Source organism: Ursus arctos, unplaced genomic scaffold (assembly GCF_023065955.2).
Source record: "Ursus arctos isolate Adak ecotype North America unplaced genomic scaffold, UrsArc2.0 scaffold_4, whole genome shotgun sequence".
In the NCBI taxonomy this organism is placed as follows: Eukaryota; Metazoa; Chordata; class Mammalia; order Carnivora; family Ursidae; genus Ursus; species Ursus arctos.
In genome coordinates this window covers 51,622,154-51,640,749 of record NW_026623056.1, presented here as the reverse complement: position 1 = coordinate 51,640,749, position 18,596 = coordinate 51,622,154, and the positions used below count along the sequence as shown (strand labels likewise).

Sequence of the window (18,596 nt, the reverse complement as noted above, 5' to 3'; positions counted from 1 at the left end):
GTTCCAAGTGTGTCCTTATATGGCCTCCCTCTGTCCTGCTTACCTGCCCTTGCATCTGGGTTCCACCACTGTTGCTTTTTTGTGGCTTTGAGCAAAGCTCCTCACCTCTCTACGCCCCAGTCTCCACACTGGAATATTAGGAAGCATGATAGTGCCTGCTTACGAGGCACTGGGAGGGTGGAATAGTGCCTGGCACTCCAACATTCCAGAAGGTGCTGGAAGTGATAAAACGAAAAACCTGAGCAGGGTGGTTTCATAGGGAGCCATGGCATTTGGTGTGTTATTCCTTTCATCAAAGCCAGACATTTCAGCTTATAAAGTTATTCAATAAGATTTTATGACTATCATCACAGAATCCAATTTACAGGTTTTAGTTGAAAGAATAAGTTGCTGTATAGGCATTTTATACCCATTCACTATTTATTGAACACACACTATTTATAATTAGTAAATAGCATAGATATTTAGTAAAGATATTTATCTTTTTTGATCAATTTAAAATGTATCCGTTCTCATTCAAGAGATCATTGTAAAAGGTTTTTTTTTTTTTTCTAATTGGTCTTTACTTGTGTTTTGATCTTAATTGCTTCAACTTTTCAACTTCATTTTGACAGTACAAGGGATTGTGACATAAGAGGTTTGTAAAGATAATACTCACCTCCAAATCCAGGTCTCATTGCAAAGTCATGGTCCTGTATATGGAGAAGTTGCTCGGATTGCCGGAGCCAATTGGTACTGTCGTCCTTCCTCATTCTGGCTTCTTGTTTGCTATCCCTCCAAAGGGGGGGAAATACTTTTGAGATATACAAGCTTCTGGGTATTTTGATTTAGGTTAGCCTTCTGCGTTCAAGCTGGTATCCTCTGAAATGCACACATGAAAGCTCACTTTCTCGGCTTATGCTACACAGAGCTAAAGATCTGCCAACGTTCACTCTTTGTTATGTAAGGGTGGGCAGGTAAGGTAACCCAAAATTTGGAGCAACTTAGACGATAAACCAAGTCTGGATGTAATGCTTTGGCAGGTAATGTTTCTCAGAATATGGTGGTTAGACCAGGAAAAAACCCTCGTCGCTCCCACCTTAGGTCCGTGCACCCCACCCCAGATCACCTAAACCAGAACCCAAGGAAACGGGGCCTAGGAATCTGCATTAAACATGTTACTTAAGTCATTCTTGGGGTCACTGAAGTCAAACTACTTCTGCACTAAGACAGTAAAACAAACACAAAAATAAAAACAAAAACAAAAAACACTGCAAAACTGTAAACTGATGAAAATAGTGCTTTACAAAGACAAAATGCTCAGAAAGCATGGGAGCAAGTTGAGATGAGAGCAGAATGTCTGTAGCAGGTTCTAGGGGTGGCAATGGGAATCCAAAGGGAAAATGGATGGATCTGACAATTGATTGGACTTGATCTCTGGTTGAACTGTGAAGTAGGTGAAGTTAATTTTCGTCTGCAGTTCTCTGGGGTAAAGGCAAAGTGGGGAGTGGTCTCTCGGGTGTTTCCAGAGTCTGATCTGGGAGTCACTCTGTTACTCCCTGGGTCTGTAGACTCGGGAAAGTTGCTGGATCTCCTGGACTCGTTTTTTGTCCTGGGATCCATACTTCCGAGTGGTTTGCTGCGTGTGGAGGCAGGATGTCTGTGGAAGCACAGCTCCCCTGGAATGGAGCGATCCTCTAGTCCCGGGTGCCAGCTAGCGGCCTTGCTCAGCGCCTTCCAGAGAAAGATGCCGGCCGTCCTCACTGTCATCATCATCATCAGCCGCAGCAGCAACAACAACACCAGACACTGAGGGTCTACTAAGTGAATTCTAGTTACTCTGAGTTCCTGATATGCTTTTGCCTTAATAAATGTCTTCTCCAGAAAAGCAGGGTGAACTTTAACATATGGCTTGTGGGTGCAATTTCTTAGCTCAGTAAAATGACTTTGACGGTGAGGATTTCACATCCTGAAGCAGCTGGATGAAGACCTATGCCCAGGTGTATGGGAACCCAGCAGCCTCCAGAACGGTTTTTCAAGGGGGACGTATCTGGTCGAGGCCTTCAGGGATTTATTTTTGCCATTGAGAGAAAAGGGAAAATTGGAGGACGAAATCTGTTTTGGGTAGAAGACGATGAGTTGGATTCTAAACATGTGAAGTCAATATATCCTACGAATAATTGAATACATAGGACTATTTCTTCCAAGGATCTTAAATTAATTAGAACATTTCTTTTAAGGAGCTGGGATGAACTATTTATTGAAAAAGTAATAGCAGCTAATATGTTTATTAAATGCCTACTATGTTCAAGGCCTCACGCCAGGATGTTTGATAAATATTAAATATTATCTTCTTTGGCATGCATCTGAATCACCTGGTTTGCTGGGACCCATGTGCAGAGTTTGCATTTATGACAATTTCTTAGGAGAACCACCGGTCTGGAAAATAGTAGACATTGAATATGAGCTAGCTAATTATTATTATCTTAGGAAAAATCAAATGTAACTTTGGGTGAAAACTCATGAAAATTTGTGAACTCCTTTGGTAATATAATACAACTAAATGGCCATCACTCATGTGTCTTTTCAGAAGCATACATTTTCAGAAGCATCATGAGATTGGAGGAAAGGATAAATCTTAATTGACAATCCCAAGAACACTGAACGCAGAGCCTCTTAAGGAGCACTCTTGGCGGTACCAAAAGTACACACACCTGTTCTTACCTGGACGGCTCTTCTGATGCACAGTGAGCTGTCCCATACTTATTTATTTTTGACTTTATTTGTACCTTATCTATTTTGCACAAAGGATTATGTGGCTTATATACCCTCTAAAAGAATTTTGAAAATCTATGTACTCACACATTTAAATAGATGTCTATAATTTTCTCATTATAAAATTTTAAATTACTTAAATATTGATAATTTAAAAGAAAACTCATATTCCTCCTCTTAATGTATTCAGTGAATCTAAATACTCACATTATGCATTTTAAAATACACGAAATAGGGGCGCCTGGCTGGCTCCAGTCGATTAAGCATCTGCCTTTGGCTCGGGTCATGATGCCAGCCCACGCTGGGCTCCTTGCTCATCAGGGAGTGTGCTTCTCTCTTTTTCTCCTTGCAACCCCACCTCCCACTTGTGCTCACTCTGTCTTTCAAATAAATAAAATCTTTAAAAAAATACATGAAATAAATTCCCCTTTAAAAATACGAAATTTTATATCAGTCCTTGTTTTCTTTGAACTTGTATTTTCATTTTATTTTCTTCATAGAATTTTATCACCTCATCGTATTTCTTTGCAAGAATATATGTATACACTTTGAAATGAACTTTTTTAGCATCTATGAGTATTACAAATGGAGCAAAACATAACTCATTTAAATGTTGATACTTATTAAAGTTATGAATAAAATTTATTGGAAATGTATTTCTTGATGAAACAATTGTACATTTTCCCCAATTACATCATGTATATGGATATCATCCTGCTAGAATGAAACCAGATCTAGCATAAATTCTATCCCTCTTCTTTACTTTTATAGATGAAAATATTAAATACACTTTTACATACATGAAATTTGAAGAAATTTTGTTTCAGCGTTGTTTTAGCAATGTAACTTAATTATTTAAATTCTTTCTTACTTACTTTCCAAAACTCACATTGTGATCTATCATCAATAATTATTTCTAGTGACTTGTAACCTGACAAATTAATTAGGTTCTTATTTCGATTTTATTGAAAACAAAGAAAAAAAATCACCTAGTTTGGAAGACGATGTGTTATTTACACTAGAGTCACCCACTCCCCCAACAACAATATTTATAATCTCTTTGTACCTAGGAGGATTTTATGCACTGGGGTCATACACAAGGTCATATTCAGGAGGAGGGAGAGGTATGCCTTTATTTTGCCAAATGAGACAGAGCCGTCGTGAAGACTGCAGACAAGTTTCCAGGCAGATTAATTCTAAGAACGAGGTCAGAGGAAGTCACAGATCCAGAAATTGATTGTTTTAAAACCATCTGTGCCCTCATGCCCCTCTGATAGCTTGCACGTACCCGTAGGAGTACAGGTACTCTCAGAAGTATAGGTGCCCTAGCTTGAAGACCCTGGCTTATAAAATAAAAAGATATATATAAAGGTTAACAAAGCGAAGACCAAAATAGAACAAAGGCAAGAGGAGCAAACATGCTTAATAAGGGGGTTGATAGATGATGGAGCATCAGGTTTAGCTCAGGGCTTTCTGGTCTAATTCAATATATATTCTCATTTTAAACCACTTTGTGTCTTCTTCCCTCTCCCCTCTTCTAGAAAAAGCAACTTCATTTTTAGTAGCTACTGAAAGAAAGCTTTTGGATAACTTCTGTCTGAGGAGAGGGTCTTCTAAAAGGCTGAGTCCTGATGGGATAGAGCAAAGAAATCTCAGTTCATGGAAGAGACTTAGGTGAGCATTCTCAGTCTTTGTCTTTGCCCACAAAGTGTAACAAACATTGTGTGAGAAATAGTAGGTGTAAGTCTTGGTAATAGCTACCACTTTTCCCTTTGAGTTAGAATCTTTTCCTTCCTGGATGAAACAAAACCTATTTCCACGCTCCGCCTCTTCTTGTTGTTAGAAACTCTATTATAATTTTGTGACTAAGAAAGTGGGGGAAGAAAAGACTGGGTTTTGAGTGGTTTTAGGGACATTAAGGGAGTCTTTGAGGAGGACATATTAGGCAAAGAATTAAAAAGTACTAGAACCAGGGGCGCCTGGGTGGCATAGCGGTTAAGCATCTGCCTTTGGCTCGGGGCGTGATCCTGGCGTTCTGGGATCGAGCCCCACATGAGGCTCTTCCTCTATGAGCCTGCTTCTTCCTCTCCCACTCTCCCTGCTTGTGTTCCCTCTCTCGCTGGCTGTCTCTATCTCTGTCAAATAAATAAATAAAATCTTAAAAAAAAAAAAGTACTAGAACCAGATGAGGAAAAGTAAATACATCTAAGTCATTCTGATGTATTGGGATTAAATAAATGGAATGACACAAACTCATTTTAATTGAGCCACTAACACTCAGCAGGTTACTTTACAAAAGTGCTTTCCCAAGGGTCTATATATTTGATTAGTTTACTAGAAACTAGTTGAAAACAAGTAGGCTGACATGAATAGATTATTTACCCAAGGAAGGATATAATTAACAAGCATATTGTAAAAAATGTTTAATCTAGGGGCGCCTGGGTGAGTCATTCAGTTAAGCATCTGACTTTTGACTTCAGCTCAGGTCATGACCTCGGGGTGCTGGGATCCAGCCCCGTGTCAGGCTCTGGTCTCAGGGGGGATTGTGCTTGGATTCTCTCTCCTTCTCCTCCTGGCCCTCCTCCTGCATGTGTGAGCATGTCCACTCCCTCTCTCTCTCTCTCTTAAATAAATAAACCTTTAAAAAATAAAAAGGAAAAACATTTAATCTAGAGAGTTAACAGTGAGATACCAAGTAAGACCAGTACCATTTTATACCTGTTAAGTGAGCCCCAAACACAAAATCTCAGTAGCCAACCATGTTAAAAGGGTATGACAAAATGGAAACATTTATACTTTGTGGGTGACAGCACAAATATTGGGAAAACCCTTTTAGAGATCAATTTCAAGAGCTAATTCATATGCTTTGACTCATAATTCATTTCCAGTAATATTATAATTTTTATTGGTACAGGGAAAATTACATGCATAAAAATATTTACTGCTGTGATTCACAACTGCAAATTCGAAAATAAATGTTCAATAATTGGTCCTTTAATTCAAAGTAATAATATGGAGTGATTAAAATCACCAACCATTATAATGTCTGTGAAACAATGTAGAAAATGATTAAGTTAAGAAAATATAAAATAGTTTCTATACTATAATTTTAAACATGAAAAATCATGGAGCTATATGAATAGGATTAGAACTTGGAAAAGGGAGAGCATAGTTGAGATTCTTTGTATTATTTCCATGTAACATTCCATTATTGACTTTGTATAATAAATGCTTCATAAATTATCTCGAACGAGATGGACTTGCCATCTTGGATCTTTTCCAAAGAAGGATCCAGGCATCGCTCTCTACCTTATCATTCCATTCTCCTTGTCATTCTAGAAGCATGTCCTGCTGCTTAACATGGACTTTTTTTCTCCCTGGATCTCTATTATGAGCCAGGACACACAGAAACCCAACAGTCTCAAATAATGTGTAGGCAACATTTAAAAAATTTTGTATAAAAAAATATTCCTTTAGAAAAATACCAAATGAAGCAAAAATGTTCTATTGGGCTACGTAGATACAAATCGAAGAACGCGATAAAGTAGGAAAGTTAGGTGACCCAGTTTCTGATCCCTAAGACAACCTCATACTTCTGGATCCAATGTTTATATCTAGGTCCCTGATGCTTTTGCTCTTTCTTAGGGAAGATATAGTGCATAGAACAATTCTTGTGGCTTTAACCAAACTGCTCCTAAACTCCCCAATTCTGGGAATACGTAGCTGACTTTAGTCAACAGTCCGTCTCTTATAAAGAAAAAAACCCCATACAGATGAACATTTCTGTGGACCAGCCACCCAGAGAGAAGGCGCCACTCGAGACCCGACAGTTCCTGTGTCTTACTTGGGTCTCTATCTGATCACGAGTTCAGTGATGAGGCCTCAGGTTCCTCAACTGTGAAATAAGGAAACTAGACCAGATTAGGAGCTGGGATGCAGATACTTTTTTTTTGATAGCCCACATGTTATATTAAATTGGAAAATTTCACATGAAAATCTTACTTTCCTGCGTCTTCTATAAAATCAAAGAATCTAGCAACACCGGGCTCAAGTTTTCTTACAACAAGGAAAGGCTGGACCTGACAGCTACAGCCCCCAGAGGAGCACCCAGTCTGTAGCTGGCACAACCAGTGTCACTGGCTTCGTCTTACCTGCAGGAGCACGTGGACTTGCCACCCCTAGGACCCTCCTGGCTTTTACGTTAGGCTCACAGATGTGCTGGTAAATGTTTAGCAAATTGTTCTCCAGGAAAAAAAACAAAAACGAAAAAAACCAGCCCTATTTGTAGTGTTTGCTTATTTCCATGATGTAAATACTCCCGTGTGACTGATTTCAAGGTACTGACATGACAGAGATGTGCATAGCCCATAGTATAGTGCCGTAAAATATAACATAACATAACATAACATAACATAACATAACATAACATAATTTAACATGATTTAATGTAATAGATAGGATTTCTACCTTACAGACAGGACAGATGTAAATAACCCGAAGAATGAGATAATAGTAAAACACGGTAAAGGAATAAGGAAGTGGTGAGTTTTAAGTATTCATTACCTTTTTTTTTTTTTTTTTAAGATTTTATTTATTTATTTGACAGAGATAGCCAGCGGGAGAGGGAACACAGCAGGGGAGTGGGAGAGGAAGAAGTAGGCTCCTAGCAGAGGATCCTGATGTGGGCCTCGATCCCAGAATGCTGGGATCACGCCCTGATCCGAAGGCAGACGCTTAACAACTGTGCCACCCAGGCACCCCTCATTACCTTTTTTTTTAAAAAAAGATTTTATTTATTTCTTTGACAGGCAGAGAGAGAGAGAGAGAGAGAGCACAAGCAGGGGGAGCAGCAGGCAGACGGAGAGGGAGAAGCAGGCTCCTTGCTAAGCAGGGAGCCCGATAAGGGGCTCGATTCCAGGACCCTGGGATCATGACCTGAGCTGAAGGCAGCTGTTTAACTGACTGAGCCACCCAGGCACCCCTTATTACCTTTTTAAGAAATAATTATTTAATTGTATGTTTATAAATTATTCATAATTTAATTTTTAATGTTTATTTTCAACAGCTAGCAAATAGATTTCCTGAAAATGGTAACACTTGGCTCTTGCAAGCCAATTTAGGTGGACTCCACACTCACTATTCTTGAGGCCAGAGAAAGTATATTGTTCCCCTAGCATCCTTAATCCCGGACCCGGCACTTGGCATATAAAGGTCACTCAATACAACTGTTGGAAGAATGAATAAATATTCAATGAGTCTATATGTCTAATCCTCTTTGCATCACCAGGGAGCCAAATCTCTTTCCTAGGCAAAACGGGGACATTTTTCACCTGCCAAAATTTACTTTACCTGCCAGTTCCCCTTCTCCTGTTGTTGTTTTTAAGAAACAAAGGGTATCTTTAGGTAAATGATTTTAACAATATTTGGATAAAAAGGGGAATTTCTGGGTGAAGAGTAAGATTATATTCCGAAAGAAAATAATTAATAGCAAAGCATTTAAGGGACTGATTATATGAAAACCGGCTCAAAATAATGCACATGAATGCCTGGTAATGTAAATCCATCCACTTCACAGTTTTTAAAGAAAGAGCATGCCTTCCATGTTCATTCTATTAGTTCTCTTGGGTTATAAAAGAATGGATTATTAATTAACTGATTCATTACTTATTTAGTTGCTGATAATCAGATTGGTTGTGGGGCAAAGAAACTCACAGTATTTATTCACATACTAAGGTCTGAAGAATTCTGGGCTCCTTACTCTAGAAACTACCCTAATATTAGTAACTTCTGTGTTTTTGTCAAAAATGCCTTCAAATCTACCTGAAAGACTGGTGAGTGACAGCTCAGAAATTGGCTGGTTAGATTTCTCGGTTCACTCAGGCAAAATGACTGTCTTTCATTCTAAGTGGCTACTTTTGAACCAGGGTGGGTGGTTTACTCAATCCCTAGTGCCCTAGAGGATTTTTCTTTGCAGGACAAAAGACACGGATAGAAATTTTAATGACTCATATTCTAGCTTACGGCTGGCTGCGGGGTACCTTACTTAAGATGTGGAGAAGTGAAAACAAGACAGGCTTGGCCCCATGCAGCAGACACCCTGAGGTTCCCTCTTTGTTTAAATGGGGTCTAACAGGGGTGCCTGGGTGGCTCAGTCGTTTAAGTGTCTGCCTTCGGCTCAGGGCTTGATCCCAGGTCCTGGGATCGAGCCCCACATTGGTATCCCTGCTCCGCTGGGAGCCTGCTTCTTCCTCTCCCACTCCCCCTGCTTGTGTTCCCTCTCCTGCTGGCTGTCTCTCTCTCTGTCAAATAAATAAATAAAATCTTTAAAAAAATAAATAAATAAGGTCTAACATTGAGATCTCCAACATAAGAAAAAAAAATTCGCACCTCACCACAAAGAGCTGATGTTCTCCTCTTGCCCCTTAAATAACACCTACAAAATACACATAGTAGATTTTTCTACAGCAATTCTACCACTGGTCGTGGGTCAGTGTGATGGGTTAGCTCCTACGACAGTCTCCCTTTTCCTCAGTCTGGTGGTGTAACCTCAGGTTTCCCAAATATTGCTTGTCTAATTGCCTTGAAGAAAACTCAGAAAGTGGCTGAACTGGACAAAACATATTATCTCAGATCTGGGTGTGGGAACAGAAGCACGGGAAATGTGTGGGAGGTGGCTCTTGATTTCAAGAGCAGAGCAGAAATCAGGAGTCTAGTAAATTTTCCCTCCCCCCCCCCGCCACCTCTTTTGTTTCTGGTCATTAAACCTGAGGCTTCACAAGGATTTATTAAAATTTTATGTTCACTTTCCCCATCTTATAGGGAGTGCCTCATAAATATTCAGGAAGTGAGGGCAATCTGGCTGAAACAGCTGTCACCTCCTTGATTGCCAGGGTTGGCTGGGTGATATAACTCACCTTCATTCCTCAATTTCCCCTCTTGGGTATTTTTGAAAATCTTGTGCTTGGTGAAAAGGAGAGACTTTCCCCAAGACAAGAGGTCCCTTTTTGGTTATTGCAGGCATTTGAGTGGTATGGTGACTAACCATCCCTGTTTGCCTGGGACACTTGGTGCTAAAACGCATGGAGTTCCCGGTAAAGCAGGATGAACACTCTGCTAGCACGTGCACACATGCTCTCAATTATTGATGATAAGATAATAACGATGATGTCCTGACATTTCGGATAATATTTCAAAGGTATGGAAACTCACCTTGAAAGGCAACACATGCCTTTAGTGCTTTTCATGACTATAGTATTGATATATGGACTATCTCCTCTTGAAGTCCTCGACATCAGAAGTTGATGCTTAGACCAATTTCTACTCAAAGAAATTTGGGGAAATTTTCAACATGTGTCATTATTAGTAATAAATGTATTATTCTTTGAAGAAATACATTCCCTGAAAGAAGATCCCTACACGAGCCCTTGTTTTCTCCAAAAATAAGCATACAATTGCCAGCCGAGAGCCAGGATTCTCTGCTCTTCCGGAAGCTACCCAGAGGTGATTAATTTTGATGGGTGAATGCTATCGCGGGAGACAATCACCCACAAATATGTGATACCATCAGAGACCTGTTTCTAGGTTCCCCATAGGTCTGAGGCAGCTGGTGAGGGAGGGCAATGACTGTGGAGACTATACTCTATCTTACCGGGTTCTCTTCATTGAAGAGGAGCACCGCTGGTGGGACTTCTCAATCTCAGAAGCAGCAAAAGCATCTGGCCTCAGGGTGATCCAGATGCAGGCGAAGAAGACCAGCTGGGAAGCCAGGATCATCTCTTCCAAAAGAAAGGAATGTAAATGGATGCAACCAGTGCTGGGATCAGTAGTGCTTCTTCATGCGTCTCTTTAAACGGAAATAGGGCGCCAAGTAAAGGTATCAAGGCAAAGGGAGAGGCATTGCCTTCAATGCGGTGTCTTGTTTTAGTAGATTAAATAGGTTCACGTCACTTGCAGGCAAACATCTGTCTGGCTCATCAGCAGTTTAGGGAAAAACAAAGCAGATCTTTTCATTTTCAGTTTGCATCCTTTCGTCCCTCTTTCCAGGGAAGGTTCTTAGTGGGATGCTTGATCCCGTACTCAATAAACTCTCAGCTCCAGTCCTCGGCAGACAAAGAAGAGACGTTAGGCAATAAATCCCTTTAACCCAACACGATGTCATTTGAATATATTTAATGATCTGGCAAAATAATATGCTTAAAAAGAACAAAGATGATTAATTTAATTTTAATTATACATTTGAAGACCGTTTCCTTTGTCTCATGGCTCCTTTTTGCCAGAAATTAATCTTTCTCTCCCTAAATGCATATAGATTGCTGTAGTGCATACAAAAAATAAATTATTATTTTTGTTGAGCAAATAATCATATTTTAAGATGATGGTGTATTCCTTTGAAAGCAGAAGTGGTTCCGTTTAAGATTTAATATTGTAAGCGGCCTGATAAATAAAAAAAGAAATTAGCCTTGAGCAGTGGGTAAGGACCACACTGTCACTGTTAAATTATGACCACACACATTCCTAAACGTTCTCTGCACCCATAGAGTAGAAGTAGTCCCTGGGAACATTTCCTCTATGTCTGCAAAGTTCCAATGAATGAGCACATCAGTGAAATTAAATTTCTCCAACTGGAATATCACAAGGTGAACAATAGAGCAACAGCTGACCTGTTTACCAGGACTTAAGAAGACCATTTTCTTCTCAGAAATAGAGTTGAAGGAAATTCTTAAATTTCCTGGAATTGATTTGTCTCCTTGACACCTTGTATCCTCTGTTATTGCTTTAGCACATTAATTTGTTTTTACTTAGGTTACATTTTCTTTTAGCCAATGTATTAAAACCTTCTTGTATGCTTCTTAGCCATGTCTTTCCTCTTTAAAATATAAGCTCAATATAAAATATTACAAATATACAGAATGACGTAATAAATTCTTACTTCTCCCCTTATCCTCTAGTGTTTATCATCATATACAGTTAAACTATCACAAGTACATATTCATAATTAGCATACAAACTTTTTGCATGTTTCAAAAACTTTATAAAACTGGTGTCCAATTATACTTTTACTTCCGCAACCTACTTTTTCTCTTAACATTATGCTTGGAGATTTATTATGTTGATAGATGTAGCTCTAGTTAATTCATTTTTAATTGCTATATGGTATTTCAACGTGTGGATAACTAACATTTTATTTATTCTTTTATTGGTAGACATTATTTCTTATTTTTCTATCATAAACAGTCTATTGTAAACAATTCTGCAGTGAACGTTTGTAAGTATTTCCTTGTGCACACATGTACGAGTTTCTTTAGGGTACATACCTAGAAGGAAAACTGCAAGGCTGAACAATTTTCATACCTTAAAATTTACTGGAAAGTACTATGTTGCTCATAAAAGTGAGTATACCGATTTACAACTCCACTCTTAAAGAATGCGAGTCCTCATTTTTAAACATCTTTTTTAAGCTTGGTATAATCAGGTTTTTAAATATTACCTAATCCAATGACTGTTGTAGTTTTAATTTTAATTTCCCTACTGGCTAGAAAAGTGTCAACCTTAGAAATAAAACTGCCGGTTATTTGACCGACAGAAGCAGGTTTCTTCAAGAATAGTACAGGATTGTGATCCAGGACAAGCAAGTTATGGCAAGCCATCCGCAAGTCCACAGAGCAAAGAAAGGAACTCTTCTTTATGGAGGAAAGGGGAAAGTTGGGAGGGGCTGTTATAAACGGTCCATTGGAATAACCTGGGAGTTCAAAGTGTAGCGGCTTCTCGTTGTCTGACTTGTGACAGTCTCTCATTGGCTGGGCGGCAAGTAAGTGTTTCTTCCGCAGGCTGGGTTATTAAAGTAGTATCCTCCGGGAGGGTTTACGTCTTCCTGTTGGGTCTGCGCTTGACAAGCAGTGGTGGGGCGTGAGAGCTCCCCCTGCTGGCCTCGGGATTCCGTTCTAAAGGAGGTTTCCTTTCACGTTCACCGTAGTCTGAGTGAGCACTTTCCTCTTGTATTTCTGGGCCAGTAAGCTTTCCTCTTCTGCAAAGAGCCAGTCAATAGAAGACATGTACGAAGAGTTGTTGGTCTTAGACTACTGTCACTGTGGCTGCTGGAGGACTGCCTTGTGGTCACAGTTTGGTTTGCACCTCGGTGCTCTCCTGAGATCCGGGGCCTGACGCCTGAGCCCAGCACTCTGTGCTACCTAGGTCGATTCTCTTCACTTAGTACCATTATCTACACCAACATTTCCCAAAGCAGCGCACGGCTACGCTGGGGATATTTTGTGAAAAAGTGTTGTGTGCTGAGTTTGGAAGTTCCCTCTCATACGGCTATGGTCTCAGTGTTTGTGTCCCCCAAATTCATATGTTAAAATCCTAACCCCCAAAGGTGATAGTTTTAGTAGGTGGGTCCTTTGGGAGGTAATTAGGTCATGAGAATGCAGCCCTCACAAAAAATGGGATTAGTGTCCTTATAAAAGGGACCCCAGAGAGATCCCTCACCCACCACATGAGTGAGGATACAATGAAAAATCTGCAACCCAGAAGAGGGCCTTCATCTGACCAGGCTGGCAGCCTGATCTTGGACTTTCAGCTTCGAGAACGGTGAGAAACAAGCTTCTGTCGTTTATAAGGCACCCCGTCGATGTTGCGTTACAGCACCTCAGATGGACAAAGACACACATCCAGCTGCCTGCTTAATATTTCCACCTGGATGTCTGATAAGTATCTTACGTTCAACATGTCCAAAAGTAAGCTTGTTAATATTTCTCTCCGATTCACCTACGACTCTCTCTATCTCAACTGAGAACAGTACTGTCCTTTCTCGACTCCTCTTTCTCACACTCCATGTCCAATCCACCTTGAAAATGCATCCAGAATCCGAGTGCTTCTCACCAGCGCCCCAGTTCCTTCCCTGGTCTTCAGTCACCATCTTGCTTGAATTATTGCAGTCCTGCCATAACTAGTCTTCTTGCTTCTTCCCTTGCCCTGTTTCATTCGATTCACAGCAACCAGTGATTCTTTAAAAATAAAGATCAGGTCAAGTCACTCCTCTCTCCCAAACCCTGCAATGGCTTCTCCTTTTTCTCAATTTACAGAGTCTTTCCAATGGCTAGGAAAGCCCTACATAATCTGCAAATCCCTCCTCCTCTTTGCCTCTCTGACTTCTCCTACTGTTCCTTCCACTCCCACCAGCTGTTCCGGAAACACTGGCCTCTTTGTTGTTCCTTGAACATTACCAAGCATGTTTCCACCCCGGGAAACTAAGATGGAAACCAGTTCTTACCCTTAACTGACACACTCTCTATCCAGGTATCTATATGAGTAACTCCTTGAACCAGCTTAAATCTTTGCTCAAATGTCATTTACTCAATGGAACATATCCTGACCACTCTTAAAAAAAATGCAGTATGCTCCCTTTCCTCCAACAACCTGTGCTGTAATCTACCTTATATGGCCCTTAGCATGTTTTCTACAGTATACTTATTATGTTTATTGTTCATTTTCTGTCTAACCCTGCGAGAATGTAAGCCATGCAAGAGAGCAGTCTTTGTTTCTCTTGTTCCTTGGAGTATTCCAAACACATAACCATTTTTGGCAAATAGTCCACATTTAATAAATATTTGTTGAATGATTATTAACACATCGAAAGCCTTAGTAAAAAAAACTTGTTTAGTTCTGCTGAATTCTGTGTTTCCTAAACACAATTGACCTCAGGTCTTCTTTTTAAAAAAATCTGCAGTACTTACTAATACTCCTCAAAAAAGTGCTCCTCTAGAGCGCCCATCGGGAAGTTCTGATTTGTACGTAAATCTGGGCTTTACACATCTCCCTATCACAATGCTATGTCCGATCATCTTGAGACTACTTTTGATGACTGCTGAACTTTTAAATTCACAGCATAATAGTGGTAGCCGATAAAAAAACAAACAAGACATTAAAAGGGGATTTTTTAAAAAAGATTTTATTTATTTACTTGACAGAGAGACAGCTAGCGAGAGAGGGAACACAAGCAGGGAGAGTGGGAGAGGAAGAAGCAGGCTCCCAGCGAAGCCCCATGTGGGGCTCGATCCCACAACTCCGGGATCACACCCTGAGCCGAAGGTAGATGCTTAACGACTGCGCTACCCAGGCGCCCCTAAAAGGGGATTTTTTTTTTAGAAGATTTTATTTATTTATTTGACAGAGATAGAGACAGCCAGAGAGAGAGAAGGAATACAAGCAGGGGGAGTGGGAGAGGAAGAAGCAGGCTCCCAGTGAAGCCCAATGTGGGGCTCGATCCCAGAACTCCGGGATCACGCCCTGAGCCGAAGGCAGATGCTTAACGACTGCGCTACCCAGGCACCCCTAAAAGGGGATTTTGAAGCAGTATTTTGACCTGAAGGATTGAGGCACTAAAGCAGAAGTGGTCCACTTTTCAGGCAGCGGTGGAGCTATTTCGGAGCACAAGTTCTTTAGACACACTTGGCAGATTGCATGCCTTCCACTACCACTGAAATCATAGTCAGGGTGCCCCTCTCCACACACTGAAGGGGTGAATCAACGGTGCGAATCCTTCTGACCACTTTACTGGATAATCTTGCTAGACTGACTACCCATATCAATAGTAACGTTGAGGGAGGAATAAAAGTAGTTTATATTTTGTCAGCTAAGAATTTAAAGTGGGAAATTGTTTGCATAAAAATAAGGCAAAGGCCTAGGCTGCAAAGAGTTGGCCTGTGGAAGGTCTTAGGGTTTCAGTTCAATTACAATAAGGCATCTGTCTCTGTTGATGCTGAATCGGCTCCTTAACCTTATCCCGGTAGTACTCTCTGTGCAAGCCCAGTAAGCTTCTTAAGGGAAAAGCAGAAAACCACATCTGTCAAAATTAGAGAGTGGCAACTACAAGGAAACAAAATGAATCACAGGGTCACTGGAGAATTGTGTAATGGTTTAAGTCCCCCTTGAATAAATTGCCTCTTGTTCATTCTTCTTTCACCCTGATGATGTCAGCCAGCTTCTATCCCTTTGACAGGGAGCCAAAAAAGAAAATTCAGATAGGCTGGTTGTGTCCTCAATATATCCATCATGGGTCACAGATTACTTTGCCTACAAAGAGGGAAAAGGAAAGTGAAGTGAAAGTCTTATTTGGACTGGATCAAGAACATCTGACAAAACAACAATAAAGTCCACGCCTCCAGAAATTTCCTGATGTATCTGCGTCATGTCATGTATGCAAACTATCCTGAGGTGAAAATCAGAGAGTTGTAGAATGTTGATATGGAAAAAACTTTGGAGATTGTTTAGACTACCCCCTCCTCTTTTTAATATACGGAGAAACTAAGATTGGAGAGATTATACACAATTCATTTGCATTTGTTTTCTTATTTATTTTTCTTCGATTCCTTGGAAATAGAATATAACCTGGCCATGCCAAGAGCAGCCAGTAGGGGGCACTTGCTCCCCCCAATTCTTTGCTCTCATTCAGAAATGGTGTTTTCTCTTCCGTTTCCCAGAATTACCAGGCCCCAGTAAAGCTTCTTTCCTTTTCACCACTCTTTTATTCTCCTCCTACTTCATTTCCGAGATACAGAATGAGCTGAGATCGGAGTGGGAACTGAAGAATCATGCTCAGCTCTAGAGGAAAGTGGGTGGTGCTAAAGTTGAGCCATCTTCGCCAACGTGCAATAGTACCCATATGGCCACTAGATGGCAGCATAGACTACACATACCCAGCCAGACCACACTATTTTAAGTGTCCTTGTCCTCGGGGAAAGGAAAATCTCAATGATTTGCTTTTACCAGCACAGGCAAAATTAAAGGAAAGGATTAATAACATAATGCCAAATGACTCAGGCAAAAAAAAAAAAAAAAAAAAACCAACAAAAAGAAACCGTGTTATCAGAGGAAAATGCAGTTATTTACCTCGAATGTAGATTGACTGATGATGTGGTTTCTCTGAATACTGAGCGTATTTTGAAGGTTTCACCTCTTACCTACATGTAAGAACAGCATTTTGTTTTATCTCTGGGAACGCTAGGAGGTAGAAATGAACACTACGGAAAAAGAAACTTTCTATCAAAGTGCGTTCAGCACAATGCCTGGTCCATTGAAAATGTAACAATCACCACAATTAGTGTTAGCTGCAGGTCTGATTGCTCTGTACTAATACAGTGTTTGCATTTCCAACATCATGATTTCGATCGTGATATCACCGTTCTCCCAGGCGCCCAGTCTCAAACATTTGAAATAATCTTTGATCCTTCCCTTTTCAAGATTTGATTTTTTTTTAATTAATTTTTTGCTTCAAAACTTCTTTTGCAGTTCCTTTGTATTCCCTTTGGCACTAGACCTTTTTGCCTCTAATATAAATATATATTTAAATCAGCCTTCTTTCCCCAAGTCTTTCTAGTTTACTCTCTTCTATATGCAGTTTGCCAGTATATATTAATGATACTTCTTTCTCTAATATCTTTTCTCTGGCAAAAATGTTTTCCCTTTGCCTGTAGGAGAAGTTCTATTCTGTTACGTTGGTCTTACGTTATCCCCTTGCTAATATCACACTGTCTTGATCATTGTAGCTTCACAGTAGACAAATCTTAAAATCCTCCAACTTTATTCTTCTTTTTCAAAGTTGTTTTAGTTATTCTCGTTCTTTTGTCCTTGTGTACAAGTTTTAGAGTCAGCTTTTCTACCTCTACAAAAAAATTCTGCTAGGATTTTGATGGCGTTGCATTAAACCTGGATCAATGTGGTGAGAATGAACATCTTACTACGTTGAATCATCCAATCAATGTGCATGGTGTCCTCTACTTCGGTCTTTCATGATTTCTTTTAACAGTGTTTTATAGTTCTCAGCATATAGATCTAGTAATATTATGCTATATTTATACCTATGTATTTTACGTTTTTGGAATTATCATAAATGGGATTGATTTAAAAGTTTTGGCTTCCAATTGTACATTGCTAGCACATAGAAATGATTGATTTTTTCTTCAATTTTTAAAATTGTTGTAAAAAACACATAACATAAAATTTACCTTCTTAACTATGTTTTGGTGTACAGTTCTGAATTATTAAGTACATTGGAATTATTGTGCAACCATCACCACTATTCACGTCCAGATCATTTTTTAAAAAAATTAAGACAATTTTTTTTAAGGAAGTTTAAGGTTCACAGCAAAACTGAGAGGGAAGTGCAGAGAATTCCTACATAGCCACTTCCCCTACACATGTATAACCTCCCTATTATCAACATCTTCAACCAGAAGATGGACATTTGTTACAACTGAGACCCCTAAGTAGATATGGCATATCCTGAAGCCAAAAGTTTACATCATGTTTCACTCTTGATGTTGTTCATTCTCTGGGTTCGGACTCATGAATAATGACATGTATCCATCATTATAGTATCATATGCAGTATTTTCACTGACCTAAAAATCCTCTGTGCTCTACCTATTTATCGCTTTCCCCTCAAGCCCCGGCAACCTGATGTTTTTACTGTCTCGATAGTTCTGTATTTCTACAGTATTATGTATTAGGACCATACAGTATGTAGAATTTTCAGTTGGCTTCTTTCACTTCGTAATATGCATTTACATTTCTTCCATGTCAATTCATGCTCATGAATTGGAAGAACAAATATTGTTAAAATATCCATACTACTCAAAGCAATCAAAAGCATTTTTCACAGAACAAATAATCCTAAAATTTCTATGGAAACACAAAAGACCCCAAATAGCCAAAACATTCTTGAAAAAGGAAAAAAGGAGGTACTGCAATCCCAGATTTCAAGATATACTACAAAGCTGTAGTAATCAAAACAATATGGTACTGGCACAAAAATAGACACAGATCAATAGAACAGAATAGACAGCT

General features: G+C 39.6%; 1 protein-coding gene across 1 annotated transcript in view; it reads right to left on the bottom strand.

Annotated features, from left to right (window-relative positions):
• GABRR3 (gamma-aminobutyric acid type A receptor subunit rho3) overlaps positions 1-10,527 on the bottom strand; it is a 45,856-nt gene extending 35,329 nt beyond the window's left edge. Inside the window, exons 1-2 of the mRNA XM_026499957.3 lie at positions 10,403-10,527; positions 659-768 (exon numbers count right to left, since the gene is read on the bottom strand). Of these exons, the coding sequence (XP_026355742.2) occupies positions 659-768; positions 10,403-10,527 (235 nt within the window). The remainder of the gene's footprint in view (positions 1-658; positions 769-10,402) is intronic.
• Positions 10,528-18,596: the final 8,069 nt, after the last annotated feature.